This window comes from Podarcis tiliguerta (genome assembly GCF_965153285.1).
Source record: "Podarcis tiliguerta genome assembly, chromosome: 8".
NCBI lineage: Eukaryota > Metazoa > Chordata > Lepidosauria > Squamata > Lacertidae > Podarcis > Podarcis tiliguerta.
In genome coordinates this window covers 21,015,866-21,041,379 of record NC_139541.1, presented here as the reverse complement: position 1 = coordinate 21,041,379, position 25,514 = coordinate 21,015,866, and the positions used below count along the sequence as shown (strand labels likewise).

Here is a 25,514-nt window from a genome sequence, read left to right as displayed (position 1 = left end):
CAGCCTTGTCCAGTTGCAAGGGATCCTTTTTCAACCCAAAGTCCACATTCCTTTCTCGTCTACCTTGTGGCAGGCAGTGGAGAAAGTCACATGCCAATGGTGGGTGTGGCCAGAGGCAAGAGTGAAGAGAGAAACCACTAGAAATGTGACCTTTATATAGTAGGCTAGTTTCAGCAATCACACCTCTCTATATCCTTTAGCCAGGCAAGCAAGTGAGTCGAGTCCAGGGACGTACACCACTCAGGAAAAACACTCAGGCTGCAAAGGAGGACCAGTGAGGAGTGTGACCTGGTGACAATCCTGAGGACCATATAGATCAGGCCTGGCCAAACTTGGCCCTCCAGCTGTTTTGGGACTACAATTCCCATCATCCACTGGTCCTGTTAGCTAGGGATGATGGGAATTGTAGTCCCAAAACAGCCAGAGGGCCAAGTTTGGCTATGCTTGATATAGATAGACCTGTGGGATGCATTTGGTCCTGGGCTTGCAGTTCCCCACTCCTGACCTAGTCCAACCACTTGTTTTCCACAGTGGCCGCCATATGCTTTCAGAAGCCCACCAGCTTGGCAATGAAGGCACAACAGTCAGACAGTGCCCAGTGCTGTCTGTTCCAGGGATAGGCAACATAGCTTTCTTCAGATGATGGAGGCTTGGAGCAATGGGAGTTGGAGTCCAGCAACATCTGGAGGACACCACATTAACTACTCCTGCTCTGCTCTAACTGGCAGCAGCTTTCCAGGGTATCAGATGGAGAAGAGACTTGTACACCACCTGCTGTCTCGTCCTTTTAACCAGAGGTACCAAGCCCCAAAGGGACGCGGGTGGCGCTGTGGGTAAAAGCCTCAGCGCCTAGGGCTTGCCGATCGAAAGGTCGGCGGTTCGAATCCCCGCGGCGGGGTGCGCTCCCGCTGTTCGGTCCCAGCGCCTGCCAACCTAGCAGTTCGAAAGCACTCTCGGGCGCAAGTAGATAAATAGGGACCGCTTACTAGCGGGAAGGTAAACGGCGTTTCCGTGTGCGGCTCTGGCTTGCCAGAGCAGCTTCGTCACGCTGGCCACGTGACCCGGAAGTGTCTTCGGACAGCGCTGGCCCCCGGCCTCTTTGAGTGAGATGGGCGCACAACCCTAGAGTCTGTCAAGACTGGCCCGTACGGGCAGGGGTACCTTTACCTTTACCTTACCAAGCCCCAAACATGGGACCTTCTACATGCGAAACATGTGTTACCCTAATAAATGATGGTCTCTTTCCATTAAAAACAACAACCCTCAAATGTTGTATCCAAAGTTAGTCCTACTCAACCTAGACCCATTGAAATAAATGGACCTAAATAGACATGTCCATGAATTTTAATGTGTCTACTCTGAGTAGGAGTAGTGTGGGCTACAACACCACGTTGCTGCTGTTATTTTCCTGGAACTTTGGAATGTTCCATTGAAAAGCATTTTTAAAAAAGGTTTATGTGTATATACAATTTAATGTTTACTGGTGGATTTAGAGGGCAGAGTAAGGACTAATTTAGGTCCCGCTGAAACCAGGAGGACAAATTAGTCATGACGGAAGTTCCATTTGTTTTGAAGACCAGGCTAACCTAGCCTGGATGCAACCCAGGGATGTCAGAAATGCATGTACACAATGGATACTATTTATTGCCTCAACATCCATCAGGGACAATTTAATGATTTACATTTTTAGAAGTATCTGCCAGGGCTGGGCCGTGGGAAGCAGTCTGGAGCCGAAGTCAGAAGGCTGGGAACTAGGATTCGGGACTAGAGAGCAATTGGGCAGGACCAGAGAACGAGCAAAAGAGGCCAGATCGAACAGTAGGCCAGAAACGCAGTACACACACATACAGGTATCCACAGGTGAACAGTGCCTGCCTCCTCATCTGATCCATGCAGATCAGTTGAGGGAGGGGTTCTCACAGCAGCTGCTGGTGCCCACTGGGACTGGCAGGGCAGAACAACAGAGAGGTTGAGCCAGGGCCAACAATAGGCAGAGACAACTCATTCTAATTTTGTCCCCAACCTACTCCTCAGCTCTAGAAGGGCAACACCAATGCTTGCTTGCTTGCTTGCTTGCTTGCTTGCTTGCTTATTTATTTATTTATTTATTTATTTATTTATTTATTCTACTACCACCAAAATCAGTGGGGTCTTATGAAGATGGGGGCAGAAAAATTGCTTGGGGAGACAGATCAGCCTCTACCCCAGGGCTGGGGGCGGGCGGGCTATCCACCTCTGCTTTAGAACCATGAGGTTCAGAAATTCTCCATCCCGTTTTAAGTTTCTGGAAACAAGAAGAATTACCGACAAAAGAAGAATGGAGGATGAAACTGATGGACTATGCAGAATTAGATAAATTAACAGGAAGAATTCAAAATCTGTGGGACCAGAGATTCACAGAAGACTGGCATAAGTATACGGACTATTTGGAGAGTAATTGTGATGATCATATTATGCTTGTAGGTTTGCGAGAAGTTTTGTAAGGTGGACTATTTGAAATATTGCAAAAAAAAAAAAAAAAGGTAATGAGGGGGACTGTTAGTTAAGATAATTAAAGGCAATAGGAATTTAAGAAATGCAGAATAAGTGATAAGAACGGAAGACCATGAGAGGGGCTGATGGAAGTCCAAAAAGATTGTATAAGATGTGAAGTTCTGTTGTATGAATGATAACTAATATGTTATATGTATACATACATGTATATGTGTGTGTGTGTGTGTGTGTGTGTGTGTGTGTGTATATATAACATTGGAGGCTATACACCACACCTCCTCAACAGTATTTATAGGAACTCAAACACTGAGATCCTGCTCTGTTCCAGTAACAAGAAGCCGAAAGCACCAGCCTGAAGATGACGAGTGAGACCTCGTCGAAACGTCGCCTAGACACCCCAACTTTTACACGGGAAGACACCCGAGGACACCAAAACCTGCATTCCTGTACCCGTGAAAACCTACGAAAGCAAATATATATATATATATATATATATGCAGGTTTTGGTGTCCTCGGGTGTCTTCCCGTGTAAAAGTTGGGGTGTCTAGGCGACGTTTCGACGAGGTCTCACTCGTCATCTTCAGGCTGGTGCTTTCGGCTTCTTGTTACTGGAACAGAGCAGGATCTCAGTGTTTGAGTTCCTATAAATACTGTTGAGGAGGTGTGGTGTATAGCCTCCAATGTTCTGGGCAGAGAGGAGGTTCCCAGGCTAGTGTGCCTTTTCTTCTTTTGTTCCTTAATTACTTGAGGGATATCTTGAGTGATTTCTTGAGTGATTTCCTGAATCCCACTTAGGTGGGTCATTAGGTGGGTCATACTGGAACCTGCTCTGTTCCAGTAACAAGAAGCCGAAAGCACCAGCCTGAAGATGACGAGTGAGACCTCGTCGAAACGTCGCCTAGACACCCCAACTTTTACACGGGAAGACACCCGAGGACACCAAAACCTGCATTCCTGTACCCGTGAAAATCTACGAAAGCAAATATATATATATATATATATATACGAGAACTTCTCCATCCCAAACTGAGTGACAGCCAGGAGTTTTAGGGAGAAGATTTTTTTTTTAAAAAAAAATATGCACCAGGTATCTGACTCCACATGAAACCCTCTGAACAATGAGCAGCCTAGAATATCTTCTCCCAGCCTTGAATCCCTAGATGTTGTTGGACTCTGACTGCTATGGTCCCTGACCACTGCCAATGCTGGCTGGGAATGGTGGGTGATTTAGTCTACCGAAGGGGAAAGCTGGACTAAAGCTACAGTAAGTCTCTAAAGGGGTTGTATATGTGGCCTTCAGAAGTTGCCTCTGTTTAGCAGCCAACCAACACTCTCCCCCCCCACACACACACATACAACTGACGTGCTGCGCTCCTTAAGGAATGTTTTCCTTCATTCCACAAGGTGTTTCCGTTTAGCTCATAAAATGTATATTTTAATGTGTGCAAATCCAGGCCTGCCTTCATGTCCACACCCTGCTTGGAATGGCCTGATATTTCCAAGGCTGAAAAAAAAAGAGGAGGTGGGAAGGAGGATGTTTCTGCAAGCAACTCCGTAAGGTGGTGCTAATCAAACATTCCGAAAGTTATGAGATTCACGGTTGAAGTATCCCAGGGCAGGAAGATCTTCTGAGGCACCTTTGTTAAATGCAGTGGAAAGCTGTTGAGAGATTTGGCAAAGGATCCTTTTTCCCCCCAACCATTTTTTTTTGGGGGGGGGAGTGGGAGGAGGTAGTTTTGATAGGTTAATCATATTTATTCCTCCATTCAATAATCCGTTCACATGTGTGGGGTGGCTGCGTTGCGTGTGATTGGTTATTCTTGGGCAACCTGAGCAGAAGTCCTGATTCATTGACAGATGGTGGGAAGGTTAGGGATGGTGTGTAAAATTCCAGAGATTGCAGCCATCTAAGTTCTACTTAGAGGAAACTGGCTGGAATGAATGGACCTAACTTAACCATGCCTATTAATTTCAACAGGCTCACTCTGAGTATGATTATATTGGATACGAACCCAGATTTGGCTAGTTAAACCTGTCATCTGATTAAATGACTGATGGGAAGCCTGTGGCCCTCTCAGACTTCATCTCCCATCAGCCCCAGCCAGCATGGACCATACTCATAAATGGTGGGAACTGAAGACGCAACAACCACTGAATGGATTTCCATTTGTGTTGAGTATTTGATGAAGTCATAAGTGGTAGTAGTGGAAAATGGGTAAGGAGCTGATTTGTTGTTGAATTAAACATGCATGGTTTTGTATATTGGGGTGGGAAGGCTTCAGCATGAAATGATGGGACATTTGCTTTGCTTGAACAAACATTCACCCAGTTCAGTATCCCATGTCCTGATCCATCCACAACAGGCACTCAAAGGGCCAAGTGATGCAGTGGGTGAAGACTATGGAAAGCTCCAGGTGAGCAACTTGCTCCAACAAAGGCTTTCTCATGCCCTCCCACCCACCTGAAGAGTGTGAGCCCTTAAAGCAGTGGTTCTCAACCTGTGGGTCCCCAGATGTTGTTGGACTACAACTCCCATCATCCCTGGCCACCATCCCTGGCCAGCATCCCTGGTCATGCTGGCTAGGAGTGATGGGAGTTGTAGTCCAACAACATCTGGGGACCCACAGGTTGAGAACCACTGCCTTAAAGGTTGCTCCCCAACCCAAGCACTTCTTCTCCTAACCTCAACCTCTCCCTTTACCACTGGGCAAGCATAATAGAGCAGGAAGTACTTAAACCTTCAGGTGACTTGGCCTTAGGGGAACTCACCTGTTGGGGTCCTGTCTCGCATTCCAAAGCACAGGTGGATTATCACAAACCCACTCCAATTCACAAGTAGATAAGAGCGTAAGGAGAGCCCTGCAGCTGCATCAGGTCAAAAGCCCATCTGCTCCAGCAGCCTTTTCTCACAGTGGCCAACCAGATGCCCATTATGGGAAAGCCTGACAGCAGGACTTGAGCGCAGCAGTTTTAAATGTTTTGAATTGCTGCTCCAAACTCTTTTTCACTGATATGTGGTTTTACCCTTTTTGCAAACCACTTTGCGGCTGTCGCTTTGTGTTCGTGGTATATTAATTTTATGAAATAAATACGAAATAAATGAAATGCTCTCCCCTCACCTGTGATTCCCAGCAACTGGTCTTCAGAGGACTGCTGCCTCTGATAGGGGTGGTTTAACACACCTAACGTGGAAAGTAGCCACTGATAGCCTTTTCCTCTGGGAATTTGCCCAATACGCTTTCAGACCCACCCAAGCTGGTGTGTGTCACTCCCTTTTGTGACAGTAGCTTAACCATGCAAAATTCTGTCATTTTATGCTTGTCCTGAACCTTCCAATGCCCAGCTTCACTGGATGCCCATGAGTTATAGTCTAATCAAACAGGGAGAAATGCTTTTCTCTGCCTTCTTTATCCCCTCCCTGAATTCTTCAGCCAGTGGCACAGGAGCCTTAAGACTTGGCTGCCCCGTCCTTTTTCCAGGCATGAGACTGGGGCCACGCCACAGCCAGATGCCTCTGGAAGTGTCCAAAGTAAACTGTTTATGCATCGCATTCAGGATGTGAAAAACCCTTGCCACTTCATGCATCTGACACTTGGCTCGACAATAAATCAGCCAGATCTTTTACATGCCACAGCTCTCAATGCCTTTTCCACCGACACCTCGCTAACAAGGCCGCTCTTCTGGAATCTGTCCCCATGGAAAGCATCACACTTTTGCCTTGTGAAGAGGAAATCCTCCACCCTCCCAACACCTTTGGGGTACAAGGGAGGAGGGAGGGGAGATGTACAATGGCAACAGGAATGCCAGCCTAAGAACACGGAAAGTCACACATGTAAGAGGAAGGAAGGTTGGGAGATGATCTGGTTTCTAGCCATATTCTTTTAACAATGCTCAGATTAGGAGAAGAGCAGCATCCGGTGATTGCCAGGAAAATTATTTATCATCGCAGGTGAAGAGGACCACCACAAGTGCCAAGCGGGAAGATGTCTATCCTTGCAGATCAAGTACTATATACAAAGACATCACCAATGACAGTCAGCAGTAGATACATGCAATGGTGGCTGGTGCTCACTGGGACTGATAGGCTGGAAGGCAGGGAGCTCAACAGTAGGGGGAGCCAGAGGCAATGATGGACACAACCATTGCTTTCTCCCAGCCCAGGCAGGTTTGCAAGCCCTCCATGGCAGCTCATGTGGATTCTAACCTTTCGCATGAGATGAGAGGACCTGGCTGAGATGAGGGCAGACTGGCGTTGCTGGGGCAGTTGCCACTGTGCTCTAATGGACCAGCTTCCTGTGGATATATGGAATCACTATTCAAAACAGAGGTGCTCAAAAATGTGAGCATCCATGCTCGATGCAGAGGTGGCCTCATCCAAGGTAGGCACAGACCACCTGTTGAGCTTGCAGAGATTCGAACCACAGCTTGCACTTCTATCAAGGGGTCTACCAGCCTCACAACTCCCACCTGTAAAGGAGCGCTCCATTCAGCCCAGGAAATGCAGGAGCTGAATGGTGCTGCCTGCTCTGTTCCTTCTTCCTTCTCTCCCTCTCTGAAGTACACCCCCCCTTGGGGAAAAAGGGGGTCAGGAGGAACTGGGCTGCAACAGTGCGTCAGCCAATGCTTTAAAATGGGGTTGTGGTGAAGCTATGGCCCTACAATGCTGGCCAGGGCTGATGTGGGTTAGAGTCCAATAACATCTAGTTGGCTGCAGGTTTCCTAAAGTAAAGGTAAAGGGACCCCTGACCATTAGGTCCAGTCGTGACTGACTCTGGGGTTGCGGCGCTCATCTCACTTTATTGGCCGAGGGAGCCTGCGTACAGCTTCCGGGTCATGTGGCCAGCATGACTAAGCCGCTTCTGGTGAACCAGAGCAGCGCACAGAAACGCCGTTTACCTTCCCGCTGTAGCGGTACCTATTTATCTACTTGTACTTTGACATGCTTTCGAACTGCTAGGTTGGCAGGAGCTGGGACCAAGCAATGGGAGCTCACCCCGTCGCAGGGATTTGAACCGCCGACCTTCTGATCGGCAAGTCCTAGGCTCTGTGGTTTAACCCACAGTGCCACCTGTGTCCCCAGGCAAGTTTCCTACCTTTGCTTTAAAAAGTGTTTTCTATGAAGCAGCCCAACAGAGGTTTTTTGGGGGGTGAGAAAGTGGTAGCTTCCCAGATTCCCATACCTAGCTAAGAATGTACAGTGGTACCTCGGGTTAAGTACTTAAGTCGTTCCGGAGGTCCGTTCTTAACCTGAAACTCCGAGATACTATTTCTGGATTAGCGGAGTCTGTAACCTGAAGCGTATGTAACCCAAGGTACCACTGTACTTATCCACGCAGAATGGCCAGGATACAGAGGTCTCAGCATGGTGACAAGAGTCCCCTGCTTAAGAAAGCCCTGCTGTGTGAGTTTTGGGTTTTTTGTGTGTTTTTTGAGGTTAACACAAGTCCCAGTCAGTTTTGCTTTTGGACGCCTTCCCTGCCTGTTGAGAGAAGAAGTTCCTAAAACTAGCAGCGCCTTTCCGACAGGTTTAGTGGGAAGCAAAAGCAACCTGTCAAGCAGCTACATCACATGTTTGCCTTGACTCTCACCCAGGACAGGAAGCAAAAACACCAGCAGTTCCATTTATTGCCTGACCAAAAAAAAAAAAGGAGCTCTCAAAAATGTTCCTAGAAAGTGAGCTGCTTTTCTAGTTCCAGTTTTCCTGTCAAAGTTAAGAGAAAATTGTCCATCATGTTTATATTTTGTGAGGAGAGGGGGGCAGGACTTCTCATACCGCTAGAGATATTTAGCAGTGAGTTCAATAACTATATGAAGACTGTTTACAAAATCAGGTTTTAAAAGCTTTGCTGTCAGAAACTGAACATATAACTAGGTCTGTGGGCACAGCATTCTATGCAGTGTTGCTGTTCTTAAGACACCCACACATTCTGTTCCAAGTATATTCAGATTCTATGCATCTGGAAAACAGACAAAACCTGTCTTCCTTTGCAAGAGTTTCTCAGCCCTCCTGCTAGCATGGTACAGAGAACTCAGAATGTCAGCATAGGACCTGGGGAACTAGGGTTCAAATCCCTGCTTGGCCATGAAGCTCACTGGGGTGACCATGGGCCAGCCACAGTCCCTCTGCTTAACCTACCTCACAGGGTTGTTGTGATGGGGAGGGGCAGAACCACGTAGCCACCTAGGAGAAATGGTGGGATAGAGATGCAAAACAGTAAAGAAGAAGAACAAGAGTTTGGATTTGATATCCTGCTTTATCACTACCTGAAGGAGTCTCAAAGTGGCTAACATTCTCCTTTCCCTTCCTCCTCCACAACAAACACTCTGTGAGGTGAATGGGGCTGAGAGACTTCAGAGAAGTGTGACTAGCCCAAGGTCACCCAGTAGCTGCATGTGGAGGAGCAGGGAATCGAACCCGGTTCACCAGATTACGAGTCTACCGCTCTTAACCACTATACCACACTGGCTCTCAAACAAATAAAAGGGGGAGGTTCTCAAGGGTCTGATGCTAGCAAGTGGACATTTGCTTCCCCACCCCCAAATGCCAGCAAGCCCAACCCCTGACCACTACCCTCCTTTTAAACCAGCATTCCCATCAGTGCTGAACTTTGAATTTCCCACAAAGCCCTTAAAAAAAGCCATTTCTCAAGAATTCAATCTTATGAGGCCATGGACCCTATAAAGAATGGCTGTGGGACTTCCAAAAAGTGTGTTTGTGGGACTGCAACCGAATCATTCATAACAATAAATAATCATTGCACAATAAAAATCAGAATATCCACGAAGACATGAAATCAACAAAGCCACTCTTCTTCCCGGTCCTGGAGGTCATCCAAAAACAAAGGCTGCACCTTCCTCCAAAGCCAAACCAATCACCATCGTATTAGTCAAAAGCCTTCTTACCTCCCATCCAAAGTTTGCTTCTTTCAACGTCGTCCTTGGAAAGGTCATGTAAGGCCCGAATCTTTCCCCAATTTCAATCTTCTTTTTGGTCCAGATGCCCAGCCCTGCCCCTGGAATGGAAGACTCCCTCAGCTCAAAGTCGGGCGGGATTGGAATGTCATCGGGGATGTAGACGGGAGCTTCATACGGAGAGCCTTCCTTGGGGTTGAAGTCCTCTCCGGCGGGGAAAGGGGATGGCGGCCCCACGGGGATGGGGGACATGATGCTGTCCTCGGTCTCCTCCTCCCCGCTCTCGCCTGCTAGGAGGTCTGCCTCGGTTTCATACATGTTGTTCACAATCTCGTTGTCACCTTGAAAACACACACACAAACAGAAAGGGATAAGCCGTGAGATCCTCTTCTCTTGGGCAAAGGGAATAGTCAAGCACTCCCTGGGTACCAAGGCAGCAAGATTAGCCTCAGAAACAGGCCTCTGTGGAACCAGGGGAGGACCTGACAGGCTTCATAAGGACTGCTGCTGCCCAGCAGAGAATACTGCTTCTTATGCCCTTTTAAAATGTGTTGGGGTGTGTGTGTTATTGTTATTTTAGAGCCGCCATACGTCTGTATTTCCCCGGACATGACCAGGATTTCAAAGGCGGAATTGACATTGGGGAGGGGGGGATTTCTAAAAGGTGGTGCTTTGCCCTGGATCTTAGGCAAGTCAATGGAAAAATTGTGTATTTTTGGCATTTTTGTTAAAAAGAAAAGCACAACAACTTGGGGATCTTCCTACACAAAAAGCTCAACAAATTTTGGGGTGTCCTGATTTTTTATTTTTTGAAAAATGGCAACTCTTGTGTTATGTTTTTTGTGCTTTTATATTTTATCCTGTGAACTGCCCTGAGACCTGTGGGTATAGGGCAGTATATAAATTCACTAAACAATGTTTTAAAAAATGCTGGTTGAAGATTCTGTTGACTCTATCAACCACTGACATTGTTTAAAGAGATGGAAAGCTTTGCATGTGGAAGGTCCCATCATCTCCAAGTAAGGATGGGAATGTCCCCTTCCTGAACCCCTGGAGAACCTCTGCCAGTCAGTGTAGACCAAGGGTCTGAGAATAAGGGTAAGGCTAGGGATGAATTTGAGCAAGGAACACATGGGGACAGTGTGCTACATTTACTATTTCCCTCTAATATTTCTATGTATTTTAGCAAAGCAAAAGCCATGCATATATCAGCTTCGCAGGCCAAGATGTGTGCATCTGAATGAGGCCATGTTTATTTTTTGCAAGCAATGGCAATTCCTGAGTCACAAGCAGCTCATCTTTGCAAACTTACTGGGAAAAGTACGGTACATATTCCTTTATTGAGGAAAGTTGTTCAAAAAAAATATGCCTCCCTCTCTCTCTCTCCATCTCCCCCAACAATGTTATAGTCCTACCATGTTGCTGTAGTATAACCATGCCACCCGCAGTTCAGGCTTGGCCACAGACGCCATTCAAAATCCATGTCTGGATCTGGTTCAGTGAGTTACTCAAAAGGAGGTGAGCAGCCAACCTGCCCTTGAAACCATGCCTCTCGCTTTTATGCCCTGCTCGGCAAGCCATAGAGAACAGTTTCTCCTTGAACACAACAGCATCACCAGCATATGCACAACTGTACTCAGATGTAGGGTTAGGTGAACGTTTCCGTTTTAGTTTATCTCAGTTACTTATCGTTCTAATTATAAGCTCATTTCTCTACATCTCCACATCAGTGTGTGTGTGTTTTTAATGAAAAGTCCTTGTGAAAATTCATCAGAATTTTAGTATGAAAACACAGATAGTTAGGTAGATAGGTAACAATTTTGCCAAATATACACAGTTTCACAAAGCAATTTGCACTAATATAATGCATTCTGGTATGTGATCTTCACCAACATATGTGTTTATGTACACACGTTACCCTGGTATATGCATTTGTGCAAGCATTGCTGCAATGCGCTCTATGTGGGACTGCCCTTGAAGCTAACCCAGAAGTTGCAACTAGTCCTGAATGTGGCGGCTCGACTGCTAAGGTAGAAACTGAGTAGGTAAGTCAAAGGTTTGGTAAAGGACCTGGGCTGCAGAACTGTCATGGAAAGGTACTGAGTTCAATGAAAATTGGCTTTTTGACCATGAATCTAATTTCATTCAATACAGCAGGTTGGGTTAATAAGCTGACGGATAGGAATTTGTCAAAAAGAAACCGGGAGCTAGCTAGCTAGATATACGACTGAAGTTAAACTCGTCTCTCCACTGCAGTGTACATATTACTCGATTAAAAAAAACAAAACCCTTCACATCAGGAAGAAGGTTTGCCTGTGATTGAATCCTGGGTTACGGCAGGCTGGTGGAAATGTGCTTCTCGGTTTAATGGCTGCAGAAAAATAGATTCATAATCCGCTTACAAACAGAGCCCTTCAGGAACTATTTCAGATCTATTCTCTGCAGAGAAAACAAAAAGACCCAAACCTTTAAAAGTCATGTGGCTAAAACACTTATTTAATTTAGGAGCATTCAGAAGAGTAATTATGAGCCTACAAGTGGGTAGGGGTGTCTTTTATTTCTTCTTCCACTGATTTGTGCCTTCCGCTCACAAAAGCAGCAAAGAGCCGCAGCTGTTTCCCTCATGCACTAAACTTCTATGTTGTTTGAGAGCAGAGGGAGAGAGAAAACACCCCCAGAAAACATTCAAATAGGACATATGCAGAACAAACGTAAAATTGCAAGGGAGAGCAATTAGCTGAATTAGTCAGAGTAAGTGACCACATCAAGGAACCAACAATGCGTCCGGTCAGGAGGGAGCACGGCACCCTTGGTTGCAAGGGAACTGTAGCACAGATGGAAGACGCTCAGCACCATACAGGAATGAACCGTGCACTGTGTCCTCTGTTGTTACTTTTAAACACACACACACACAAGCAGGCTAAATACCCTTAATCTTGCAAAGTCGTTCTCCCTCCGCCCAGCCCCAAGAGCAATTAGGAAATTAGTGTGATTATTTTAGCAGGCTGCAAATTGCGACACTTAAAACTGGCTTGCAAAGGAAGGCTGTAATTCCGCAGTCACCCGTTACATCCCCTTTCTGCTCTTTCGCTTGCTTGTTTGTTTGTTTTGCTAAAATGCATAGAAAGGGAGGGGGGAAGAGCAACCTGTTCAATGAGCTTCGGAAGAAAAGTCAAAAATAATAATACAGTGGAAACCGCTAAATGTCTCTAGCTAGATTTCTGCATTCCGTCAGAGTCTCGGAGATGCTGGGTTGTCTGCAACTAAGTTTTACACAGAGCAAACCCACTGAAATTAATGGACCTGTGTCTGTTATAGGACTAACATTGGATACAAACTGCTAGAACTCCATCGCCTACCTCTACCCCTGTTGACACAGACAGGCCATTTCTGCTACTCAAAACAGCGGCTCCAAACCGCACAATACCTTTAAAGCACTCTGGTGCCACTTTGAATGGTGGTAGAAGAACCCTGGGAACTGTAGCTTGTTAAGGGTGCTGAGAGACATCAGGAGACTCCTGTTCTCCTTCACAGGACTACAACTCCTAGAATTCCCTGGGAAGACGGATTGGCTTTCAAACCATTCTGAGAGCTGTCCTAGGCGGAGATGTTACCAGGGATTGAACCTCGTATGCAAAAAGTGGACGCTCTACCACTGAGCTATGGCTCTGAGATAGCATGTTGCTCTATGAGCCTGGCAATGTAGAAAGGTACAGGTAGGGCTACAAGACCCGGACCGACAGTATATGTTAAGCTTTTAAATAAATAAATAAAACCCTTTCATATGTGGCAATCGGCTGGGTTGTTTCCCTCCCCTTTCTCACTTTTTTTTAGGGTGGGGAGGGTGGGGGGGGGGAGAACAAATTTACCTTTCCCCAGCCCAGCCATCAGCTGCAGGCTCCCTGCTTTCTTTGTGCCATATTTCCCTCCTCACTCCCCGCACCCCCCTCCCCAGAATAACAATCCAACAACTGCCTCATTGTGGACTCTGGAGCAATGTGCGGGACTCCTAGCGAGAATATTAATGGCTGACCTCTGATGTAATCGGGGAAGGGGAGGGAGGGAAATAGCACCCGACCGAAATTGCAGTTTTCACTTCAGCGTGGAAAGGCATTTTTTGTGCTGCCGAATAGGAGCAGAGCAGTTATAACAGCAGGGCTCGACTTTTAAGGAATGAATCTTTCATCCCTTTTATATTCTCAAAACGGGGCCTCTGGCCTCTGAGAAATATTCCCCTCCTTTTCTTTTGAGGCCTCATAAACGCTTATTCTGAAAATCATTGCTTTGGATCACTAAAGGGATAGGAAGGAGGATTTTTTTGTTGCGTGCATTCCGGGGCGAATGCATCTATCGCTTATGAACATTTCCTTCAGCAAGAGAGAAAAAGAGAAAGAGAGCGAGAGGGAAGGGGGGAGAGAGAGGGCAATCTTGCTTACGCAAACATGCCCCCAGAAACAAGCCTTTCAGAAGCATTATACACCATAATCCCGAAAATACTTGTGGTTGCAGTAAATGTTTCTCCTCTGGGTATTAGCAAGTCAAATTATTTTCCACTCTATGATTAGCCCCCTTTGCACTTATGAAACAGGGATTCCAACCAGGCTGAGGAGGGAAGGCTGAGTTTAAGAGCAGAGTGAGACCATCGAAGGGGAACTTGACATGACAAGCTGCCCGGCTCCTGAGCAGTATCGAGGGTTCTTTTTGTCGCTGTTCCCTCTGTACTTAAGGGTGCCTAGAGGGTTGTGCGGCAACCTGCCTGAGAAATATCACTTCTCAAAACCAAACCTCTACAGCGATGACAAAAGCCAACAGCTCCACCTGCTTCTCTGACCTTAACATTTCACGTGGTGTCAACTCCTGCCCCAAGTGTAATCTGCTTTCAGAGTTGGAATCAGGGGTTGGCATCATTGGCCATCTGCTGACATCCACACCCTGTCAGGGAAATAGAGGTATCTACCTTATACCAAGGGACGCGGGTGGCGCTGTGGTTTTACCACAGAGCTTAGGACTTGCCGATCAGAAGGTTGGCGGTTCGAATCCCCATGACGGGGTGAGCTCCCATTGCTCGGTCCCTCCTCCTGCCAACCTAGCAGTTCGAAAGCATGTCAAAGTGGAAGTAGATAAATAGGTACAGCTCCGGCGGGAAGGTAAACGGCATTTCCTTGCGCTGCTCTGGTTCGCCAGAAGCTGCTTAATCATGCTGGCCACATGACTTGGAAGCTGTACGCCAGCTCCCTCGGCCAATAAAGCGAGATGAGCGCCGCAACCCCAGAGTTGGCCACAACTGGACCTAATGGTCAGGGGTCCCTTTACCTTTTACCTTATACCAAGTCAGACCACTGGTCTATCTAGCTCACTACTGCCTAGATGCTCCTGGGTTTTACGCCATAAATAGTCCCAGCCCTACCTCGAATTTGGGACCTTTTGCATGCAAATCAGGTTCTCTACCACTGAGCTATGGGCTTTCTCCACTGCCAGCCTCCAAAGCCTTTTGGTCCTGCTCTTCCTTCTCCTCTCTGTTGCCTCCAAGGTGAGCCCAAGACACTTTGCGGCCTGAGGAGAGGGCACCACTACTCCTATAGCATGTGCAGGACTAGTCTGGTCCAAACATTGGTGACAGGATGGCATCCTCCATCACACCTGAAGCCTCTTTTCGTTGAGGTGTGTAAAATGATGCATGGTGTAGAGATATTGGATAGGGAGAATACTAGGACCCAACGAACCTGAGTAGCAAGAGACAAAGAGCAGACAAAAGGAAGTACTTCTTCACATATGGATTTCCCTCCAACCGAATGTAGCGATGGTCACCAACTTGGATGGCTTCAAAAGAAAATTAGGCAAAGTCACTGAGAATAAGGCTATCAATGGTTATAATGATGCCTACGGTCTACCTCTGCTGTTGGAGGCAGTATCCCGGTTGCTTGGAATTGCAGGTAGGGAGAGTTGCTGTTCCACTCAGGTCCTGCTCATGGGCTTCCCAAAGGCATATAGTTGGTCACTGTGAGGACAGGATGCTGGCCTGATCCAACAGGGATTTTCAGATGCTCTTAAACCACCAAGGTATCTGAGAGGTGCAACTAGATGGCTGCTTGGTACTCACAGATTTGTCCTCCAGCAGAGGGGAACCATTGCCCTCACTTCATGCCAGTATCCATCATTTCACTCTGCTTAATGGAAGGCCTGCCCTCCATCTTTCCTTTGCTCTCGACCTCTGGATAGCATTGCAAATTCAGCCAAGAGAGTCAGCATCAGTAACAATGAGAAGTGAGTGGTAGTCATTGGCCACTATGAGTAGCGGAAACTGGACTCCACTATGAGTAGCGGAAACTGGACTCTTATTCTCAGGAAGGTCCCCACTCAGGAGTGGGTCACTTAAATGAAGGGCCCTCCAAACATCATTTTCATTTTGTATCCACAATGTGTTTTGCTCACAATGGTTTGGTGCAATTCCACTTTCAATACTAATGGTGTCAAGAAAAGTCTTGCAGTGGTCATACTGCTGTGTTTCCTATCAGTGCATGTGCTATAACTTCCTGTTGAAATTCTGCAACTTTTCATCCTTCAAACGTTCTGGTGTTTGTTTGCTTTTTATCCCACTTATGGTGCAAGAGTGCTGCTCCAGATGGCAATAACGCAGGGACACTGGAGAAGCATCACAGAACAACTCGTAGAGTGGATTGATAGGTGGACGGTCCAGTATAAATCCACCACAAATGCCCTATTGCTTGCAACAGTGACATGTTGCAGAATGCAGCAGCAGCAGCAGTCTGTAGGAGCCTGATGCCATGCTTTGGCACAATGTATTTTAATTACGTGTGGATATTTAATCATTGATTTTTATACTCATAAAAGACCGAGAAGCCGTTTTCGGCATGTTAAGTGGCATATAAATTAAATAATGATGATGCTTTGCACTAAGGGCTAAGTATGATGACTGTGGATGATTGCATTTTGGGGTCATGCCACCGACAGCTTAGGATCTGGCCTGTAGCAGTTTTGTGAAATTCCGTCGCATTATGCGTTTTGCCTGACACATGGCAGTCCTCCAAGGCTCAGATTTGGCAGACAGCTGGAGAACTGGATGTTCACAAGAAAGAAAGAAAGAAAAAGAGGAAAAGAAACAGGGCGGGGGGGGGAGGAAAAGGAAAACGGGTCATTTTTACTTGGGCATAAAGTAGCAACCGACTCTGTGGGCTGCACAACCCTGACTGGCAGGAAGAGGATTCCCTGGGGGTGGGGGAGGTTGTTGGCTTAGGAATCGTAGAGAGGGAGGTGGGGAGATAGAAAGAAGGTGTGGGGAGTACAAACAGCATGTAAAGGCAGAGAGAAGGATTGCTGGTTCTTGTTTATGAAAGGCAAAGTGTGACATTTTGGACTAAGGAAGTGAACAACTGAAAAGAAACAGTACATGATAGAGGCAGGTAAGACTGGGAGGCGTAGCAGTGAGTTTCACTCATCTGCACCCACCCCAAAGACAATTCAACTCAACATTGCTGAAGGGTTGCCATCTTTTACCCATCATGCTCCCCGCTCCATATATTTGAACTGAAAGTTTACAGCCCAAATGGACAGCTGCTAGCAACATTTATGATAACAACATCAACATCAACGTTGATCATAGCTGTCAACGTTTCCCTTTTTTTAAGGGAAATTCCCTTAAAATTCCTCACAAGAAAAGGGAAATGTTGACAGCTATGATGCTGATATCTATCTATCATCTATCATCTATCTATCTATCATCTATCTATCTATCTATCTATCTATCTATCTACCGTATTTTTTGCTCTATAAGACTCACTTTTTCCCTCCTAAAAAGTAAGGGGAAATGTGTGTGCATCTTATGGAGCGAATGCAGGCTGTGCAGCTATCCCAGAAGCCAGAACAGCAAGAGGAATCAGTGTTTTCGTGGCGCAGCAATCCCTCTTGCTGTTCTGGCTTCTGAGATTCAGAATTTTTTTTTTCTTGTTTTCCTCCTCCAAAAACTAGGTGCATCTTATGGTCTGGTGCATCTTATAGAGCGAAAAATATGGTCTCTCTCTCTCTCTCTCTCTCTCTCTCTCTCTCATCTATCTAATCTATCTAATCTATCTATCCATGCAAATATTAATAATAATGCTGCTTCTGAAGGCAGCTGAGAAGTTGCACATGATTGAGAAATCTCAAAAAGCTTCTTCTTCTTCTTTTATGTCTAACCCTTACAATTCTGAACGTGGCATTTATCCCGTAACAGAGGTCAGTGCAGAGAAAGGAAAACCACAGCAGAAAGAAAAACGACAGCGTTTAGCAAAGCAAATTACAATTGTTACAAAAGTCAGTAAGTGGTCCAGCAAGACCCTTAGCAATATTCAGGTGGACAGCTGATCTAGGAGAAGCACTGGATATTTTTTATGGCTTTCAGGGATGTAAATTCTTTCCTTTGTAACTTAATGGAACAAACCCAAAGTCAGGGGTCATAGACTTCTCCCTCGCTTGGACACAAATCATTTTGGATGAGGGCTGAGCACACCAGAAAAAAAGAAAGAAAAAAGCACGGAACATTTCACACCTTTTGCAAAACAGTGGGGGAAATAGTGAATTGTGTCCTGTTCTTGGTTTCCAAGTGGGGCAGAGGGTTGCAGCAGGCCGCTGCTTCTGTCTAAGCAATCACTCCAAAATGCTTCCAGGCGGGGCGGGAAACCTGGTTCAGTGCCGCACAGAACCATAAAGAGAACATATTTGGGGAATAGACTTAAGAGAAGAGCAGAGACTTGCTCAAATCTGTCAATTTCGGCATGGCTTATTTTTCACTTTCTCGTTTTTCCAATATTAAGTTCAGCTCTCCACATTCCTGCATCTAATTGTTGTTCAAAGTCCTTGTGAGAATTTGCCAGCATTTTAGCTCGTATTTTCCATAATACGCACACTCCCCCCCCCCACAAGCAATTCTCCTTACTATAATTCATTTTTGTATGCATTTTCGTGAATGTACGTTGGCATGTTTACACACCCTTTCCACTAATACACATGCATTTTCTTCTTGAACACATCGCTTGATCCGAAAACTGTGCCGTGAAGCCCAGAGAAACGTCACTTTCCAGGGATAGCTGTGTTTCAGTTCAAAAACAGCTTCAGAAAGTGAAAATTAGGTCGCATCGCATTAACATCCAAACTGAGACAGCTTTCCCCTTCTCTCTAGAAGGAACTACATGCAGCTGTAGGCAGTGCTGTGAGCATGCTGCTTAAGTAAGAAAATCTGAACAAAGGAAGCCAAAATTCTGCAATGAGAAATTCTTTATTCTGCAATCCATGCTCATTATGCCAGAATTAAACACAACTGTGTGATTCCACAGACTCTGAATCACTTATCTGATTATTTTTTTACAGCTATGGGTATCTTGTTTTTGAATGCCATGGGGTGACCTTGGGCTAGTCACAGCCTCTGAGCCTCACCTACCTTGTAGGGTTGTTCTGGGGCTTAAATGAGGATGTTTGGCTGTATGTGACAACAGCAAGTATAACATTACATGCACAGGCATGGAAAGAAGAGAAGGTGCCAATGAAAAAAGAGTGGCTTCTGAAAGCAATGGACTATGCAGAAATGGCAAAACTGACAGCGAAGTTATGAGATCAGAATGACGGATATATTTTATGGAAGAATGGAGGCTTTTCGTGAACTATATTACTGTTGATGTTATTATTGTTATTATTATTATAATTGCAGCCAAATGAAATTGCGGGCAGGTTTTGAGATAAAAGCAGCGGAAGAAAAAGGATAAAATTATTGCAATTATTTTTTTGCAATAGGTAAACATACAACGCAGTAGAAAATGTTGTACAGGATTGACGGAAGTCAAAAATTTGAATAAGATGTAAAAGTATGTTTAATTACTGTTGAAAATGATACGGTAAAAAAAACTAATAAAAAGATAGATAGATAGATAGATAGATAGATAGATAGATAGATGGATGATAGATATAGATATATGTTGGAATAAGAACACTGTGCAGGTGAGGGTGGGAAGTCAAATTATGAAACAATGTATTTGATTTGAAGGTTATTGTGAAAATGTGACACACACACTTGACCACTGAGCCACTTGACCACTGAGCCACAGACCTTCCTCTGTGTGCACTGTGTGATCACTTAGCGTTAATGTGTCTGCATTTACATGGATGTCTGCTAGGGATGGTGTGTGCTCATTTGCACACTTGGAGACTTAACTTCAAATATCCTGAGAAAAGGGACTGGGACCCTGAAGAAGAACAAAAATGCTAGCAGCATTCATTAGCAAAAAAGAAAAAGAAAAGAAAAGAAACAAAGGACCAATCCAATGACAAATCTGGGGACCTTTGGATCAGGTCAAAGGTCCATCTAGTCCCGCATCCAGTTTTCACCATGGTGAACCAGACACCATTGGTAAGCCCAGAAGCAGGACCCAAGTGCACTAGTATCCTCCGAGGAACAAGTATTCAGAGGCATGTTGCCTAATCAGTGGAGGGAGAACATAGACATCAAAGCTTATAGCCAGGTTTCCTCAACCTTGGCCCTCCAGATGTTTTTGGCCTACAACTCCCATGATCCTTAGCTAGCAGGACCAGTGGTCAGGGATGATGGCAGTTGTAGTCTCAAAACATCTGGACGGCTGAAGGTTGAGGAAGCCTGGCTTATAGCCATTGTTAGTTTCATCCCCTGCACAAGGGGTGGAGGACCTGTGGTCCTCCAGATGTTGCTCCACAGCAACTCACATAGTCTCTGACCATTGACCATGCTGGCAGTGGTGGTTATCGGAGATGGGAATCCAAAAGCACCCAGGGGGTTGCAGGTTCCTCAGTCCTGCTCTGTAGGATGGAGAAGAACCCTGCTGGATGAGATCAATTGCCACCTAGTCCAACATCCTGTTTTTACATTGACCAACCAGATGACTATTAGAAACCAACATGGAATTGTGGGTGGTGCCCATTGGGACTGATAGGAAGGCAGGGAGGCCAACAGTAGGTGGCGCCAGAGCCAATGACAGAGCCCACTCCTTGTAGTTTTCTCCCCATTCTCTTCCATGCTGTGATCCACAAGGGCAACACTGATGCTAGAGGAGAAAGCTGCCAGCCCAGGCCAGCTCTAGGACCCTAATGATAAACAGGAAGGCAGGCTGGTGGGGTCTGGCTCAGGGCAGACTAAGGCTGGTGGGGCAAGTGCCCCATTTGACTGAACAGTCTCACTTCCACTGCTCTCAAGAGTCACCCGAGTGTAACAGCAAAACAAAAGCAGTGGTGGAGAGTTGGTCAATGGCGAGAGCTGGAGTGCATATGGGAATCTGGCTGGTTTGATGCACTGCTGAAGTAACAGAATGCCTACCAATTTCATGTCAGACAGATGGAAACAGACAGAGCTACACGCCGAAGTAAGCAGGAAGGGTCTCCATTGAAATCCATAGTGGAAGGAAGATAAAATCCAAAGGAAGGCAAGTGAATTGAAAGTGAATTCAAATCAGAATGGCATCAGAAACTTAATTGAAAAACATTATTTTAAAAATAAAATAAAAATAAAATACAAACTCCTAAACTTTGTTCAGATTCCACCACCCCCTGGCTTAGAATAGAAGTATCTCGAGAAAGGGTTTTGAACACACAAGACCACAAGGAAAATAAAATCTGCAGAAGAAAAGTTTTTTTTACTCTGAAATCCATTTACAGTATAAAATTTCTCCACAACATTATGTAAAAGTGGGTCGTATGGATTTAAATGAGACGGGGGGGGGAGAGAGAGAGACTTCGAGAAGCAAGGGGAGGGGAGGCTCCACGTGCCTTCGCTTTCTAAAGATTAAATTAAGGTATTTTCTTTTATTAAAAGGATTTCTGCTGGTGGAATGGAGACTAAAGCCTGTAACAATATTTCAAAGTGTTTTTAAATGCACATTTTCCCCTAGTAAAAGCAGCAGGGAAAGTGTCCAAATACTTCCCTTCTAAATGCCAGTATTATATTTCTTGTGAAAGTTGAGTTCAGCCAGGCATAAAATATATTTCCGCACAGAAGTCTTATTAGAATCATTAACCAGAGGCTGCTGTCCAGAGCTAAGCATTACCTTTTCACTTGCTTAACCTTCTCTCGATATTCAGGTCGTAGACATGCAAGATGTGTCAAAACCCGATAGGATTGGAAATTCAGCATAACTCTCTTTCCCCACCCACCTGATTCTGGAAAATAACACAGAGGACATTTAGGGTGACTCCAGACTGTTGCTATTTTCAGATAGGATTCAATCACTTACCGCCAAATTCAGTTTGTGCAATTATAGTGCCGTGCAGCAAACCCACTCTCCCAAGAGATGAGGCTTTTTTTTTTTTTTGTAATAAGAAAAGTGGTGGGAGAGTGTGGAAAACAAACAGAATTAATGCTAATCAAAGAGCCAATGTCGTCTAATCGCCCTGCAAACAGATCAGGATGAATGCTCAATAAATAGGTTGTCTAGAAGTGCCCTTAATTTAGATCATTTAATCATGATAACAGGCTCCGATAAAACCTTGGATCTGAATGCAGTTTGGCAAAAGTATTAACAGGACAAATATGCTGCAACCGTACGCACACAGGCATGCATGTGAGTCCCACTGAAGGCAGTGGAATTTAGTTCGGTGGAAGCATGGTTAGGATTGGCACAACACAGCATTCTGTTATATATTTTTTTGCTTTGATTCTGTGTAAACACGGACAGGTGGAGTCCTCCAGGTGAAGTCCGCTGGGATTTCAGCTGAAGGGAATTGCAAGCTATTTGCTTAACAACTCAAGAAGAAGGGAAAGGGTGTGTGTGACTATTACTGCGGGAAATTAAGGAGCACTGCAAGTTGATTAGTAAACAGCAGCAACAGCAACAACATAAATTAGGATGCATGACTTCTGTTGGATAGATGGATGGGTTGCTTTTTAAAATATAGCCAATTTGGATGCTTTGAGTACAGAGCAATTTTTTTGAGGGCTCTGAGATTATTAAAAGATCAATTTGCATTTTTATTCTTGGACCGCAGGGAAGTTTTTAAGGTGTGACATTTTAATGTATTTTTAATCTTTGTTGGAAGCCTCCCAGAGTGGCTGGGGAGGCCCAGCCAGATGGGCGGGGTACAAATAATAAATTATTATTATTATTATTATTATTATTATTATTATTATTATTATTACTTTCCTGGAAGTAAACCTCCCTGTGTTCAATGGGACTGACATCCAAGCAGACATGCAGAGGACTGCACTGCAAGGCCACCGTTCTCTGCATACTTACATGGGAGTAAATGCATTCAGACTCAGGAGAACTTTCTTCTAGATCACCACATGCATGGAGTTACATGAGAAGTGTCCTAAGCAGTGGGTAATCTATCGTCTTTGGCACAATTATTACAGGCACAGGAGTCCTGTCCAGTTTCCCACCTGGACAGATGCCTCTGAAGATCAGCTCCTGTTGCACTCAAGTCCTACTCATGGGCTTCCTAACCAGGGATGGGGGAAAACTTCATTTCCTGTCACATTTAAAGGCAAACCTACTTAATTCGTGCTTCCTGAAATAACGGTGTAAACCAAAAACACAGCTATCCATCGAAATCTGGACTTCAAGGGGTGTGTGTGATGAATATCCTAGTGTGCATGTAAATGCATATATTAATGAAAACGACATGTCGGAAAAATGCATTGCATTAGAGAAAATTCCTTTGCAAAAGCAAATTTGTATGTTGTGTACTGAAATGCTGGTGAATTTTCAGGAGGATTCCTTTTTTTAAAATATTGCAATTTGATGTGGAAACGTATAGATTTGAATATAACACTGCTTAGAAAATTTTGGTGTTAAGCAGTATATAAATGCCTGAAATAAAAAATAAATGATTGGGGAAATGAGAAACGGAGAGGAACCAAAATTGGCAGATTAATCCATCCCTGTTCTCAGCAGAGGCATCTGGGTGGCTACTTTGAGAATGCTGAACTTGATGTGCCTTTGGCCTGATCCAGCCCCATGGCTCTTCTTCTGTTCAAATACTGCATGCAAGAAGGTTGAACAGTCGGATGCAGTGCATATTATAATTTCTCCTCACCAGATTTTTCAAAAATGAAAATTGAATTATAATACCTATATAAATTCAAGCAGCGTCATGGATTATATGTGTCAAAACAAAACTGTCAGAAAACTCCCTTCTGAGAAATTTCAGCTCAGATCATATGGAAAGAAAAAAAATGTTGCTAGTTCAGAGAAAGTCTAGAGATGTTCCCCAGAAAATTCTTTTCCTGGGAAATTGCAGCTCAGGTCTAGATTGCAGGTCTGAAATAAATGTAAGGGAAATCTCCCCCCCCCCCAATATCACCTTCTTTTAAAGACTGAATGCCTTCTCCTGCTTCTTTTTGAGGGAGGAAAATATAAAACTATGTTACTGTATTTGTTAAAATTGCTACAGGGATATCTGCCAGGATATATTGGCAGATATAGATGCCCACAATGGGGAACAAAGTTGATTCGCTTCTCGTTTAAAGATGAACCTACCTAATTCATGCTTTCCAACACAATACTTGAACTAAAACACAACGATCCTTCAAAATTCACACTTTTCTGAATTCTGCTATGCAATTGTCCAACCAAATGTTGTGCACACAAAAAATGCATATATCAGGGTATAGCTTGCATAACAAGGCATGTATTCTTGAAAGTAACATACCAAAAATGCATTATGTTAGGGGAGATTATTTTGTGAAAATGTAGCTATCAGGAGGGATTTGCACTAAAATGCTGATGAATTTTCATAATAAAAACAACAACAAAACAACAACAACAAGCTGATGTGGAAATGTAGAGAACTTAAGATTAGAGATATGAGACACTAAAAAATTGTGCGATTTCACCATCCCACAAACAATACACAAACATACAATACACATAGCCTGGCTAGCAAAGGGCCACTAGTGGACTGTCAAAAAGACTGACTTCTGAACAGTGTCTGGAGACAGATAAGCAGAGAGAGATGTTTGAAGTGGGAACTCACCCTCATTCAACCCTTACACCATGATGAAAATGGATGCTACGTAATAAATTCTGGAGCTTTCTCATAGAAACGTTCATTAGCAATTTGGAGGAAGCACAAAAAAGTTTCAGAAAACGCACTGGGGGTGGGTGGGTGGGTAAGCATACACATATGAAGACGAAGAGGAAGAAAAGACACAGGGAAATCGTGCTATTTTCTTTGGAAACGCTGCCATGTCAGCTTTGATAAAAGCATGGACAAAGTTTCCAGTTCAGCGAGAAGTTCTTTCAGGTGGAAATGTACGAAAATAATAGAAACGGGAAAGAAAAGAGAAAGAAACTGGGCAGGGGGGGGAGGATGGAGCCGGGAAAGGGGGGGGGAGAGAAAAGATGCAACCTAGCTAAAATTTGGAAAATATTCCCAAAGGGATGGAATGTGAAGGCTTTTGAAATATTAGATGAAAGATGCTGTGCAAATTAGATTTGTCTCCCCTTTGGCCTTCCAAAGAAAGGAAGAAGAAAAAAAGCAAAATGGCAGATAGTGTAAAGTATGCCTTTGAATCCTGGCCCTCAAAACTCCAGGAAAAAAAGAGAGAAGAATAAAGAATTTGAAACTCTCCCCAAAGAGAGCTTGCATTGGGAATTCGCATCCCTGCCAAGCGCAGGCATCGCTTCTGTTGTCATTGCCTCATTGTCATTCTCCTCACTTGCGGTTCCCCGGGGTCCAGAGCAGGAGTCTTGGCGCTATTAACATAGTAGATTAATAGGGTGGGCTGGAGAGGGGGCTAAGGCATGTTCACAAACATGCTAAATATTAAAAATAATCGATAGCAACTTATATCTCCTAGAGGGCCCTGCACAAACATACCCCCTGGCACTAGGTGAGAGAAGGGAAGTTAGCGGAGATATCAAAACGGACCCCAGCAGCCAGAGGCAGCGCAGAATAAAAGGGGAGCTGGGAGGATAAATGCTGGACAGAGGGCTGAGCCGTGAGGTGGATGTCAAAAGCAGAACTCTTTTACAAGAGGGAAGGGATGCATTTTAACCTAACAATGTGGGACAGATTTTTTCCCCCTTCCCAGATCAACCACCCACCCCTGCTCGTTCCAACCTTACAATTCCACACACACACACCATGTCTTAGAA

The 25,514-nt window shown here is 44.9% G+C and overlaps 1 protein-coding gene across 6 annotated transcripts in view; it reads right to left on the bottom strand.

The window, feature by feature from the left end:
• The window catches only part of PRDM16 (PR/SET domain 16), a 445,576-nt gene that overhangs the window by 270,079 nt on the left and 149,983 nt on the right, over positions 1-25,514 (bottom strand). For all 6 annotated transcript variants that reach the window (XM_083452058.1, XM_083452060.1, XM_083452062.1 and 3 more), the window contains exon 2: positions 9,397-9,746. In XM_083452058.1, coding sequence (XP_083308184.1) covers positions 9,397-9,746 — 350 coding nt within the window. The remainder of the gene's footprint in view (positions 1-9,396; positions 9,747-25,514) is intronic.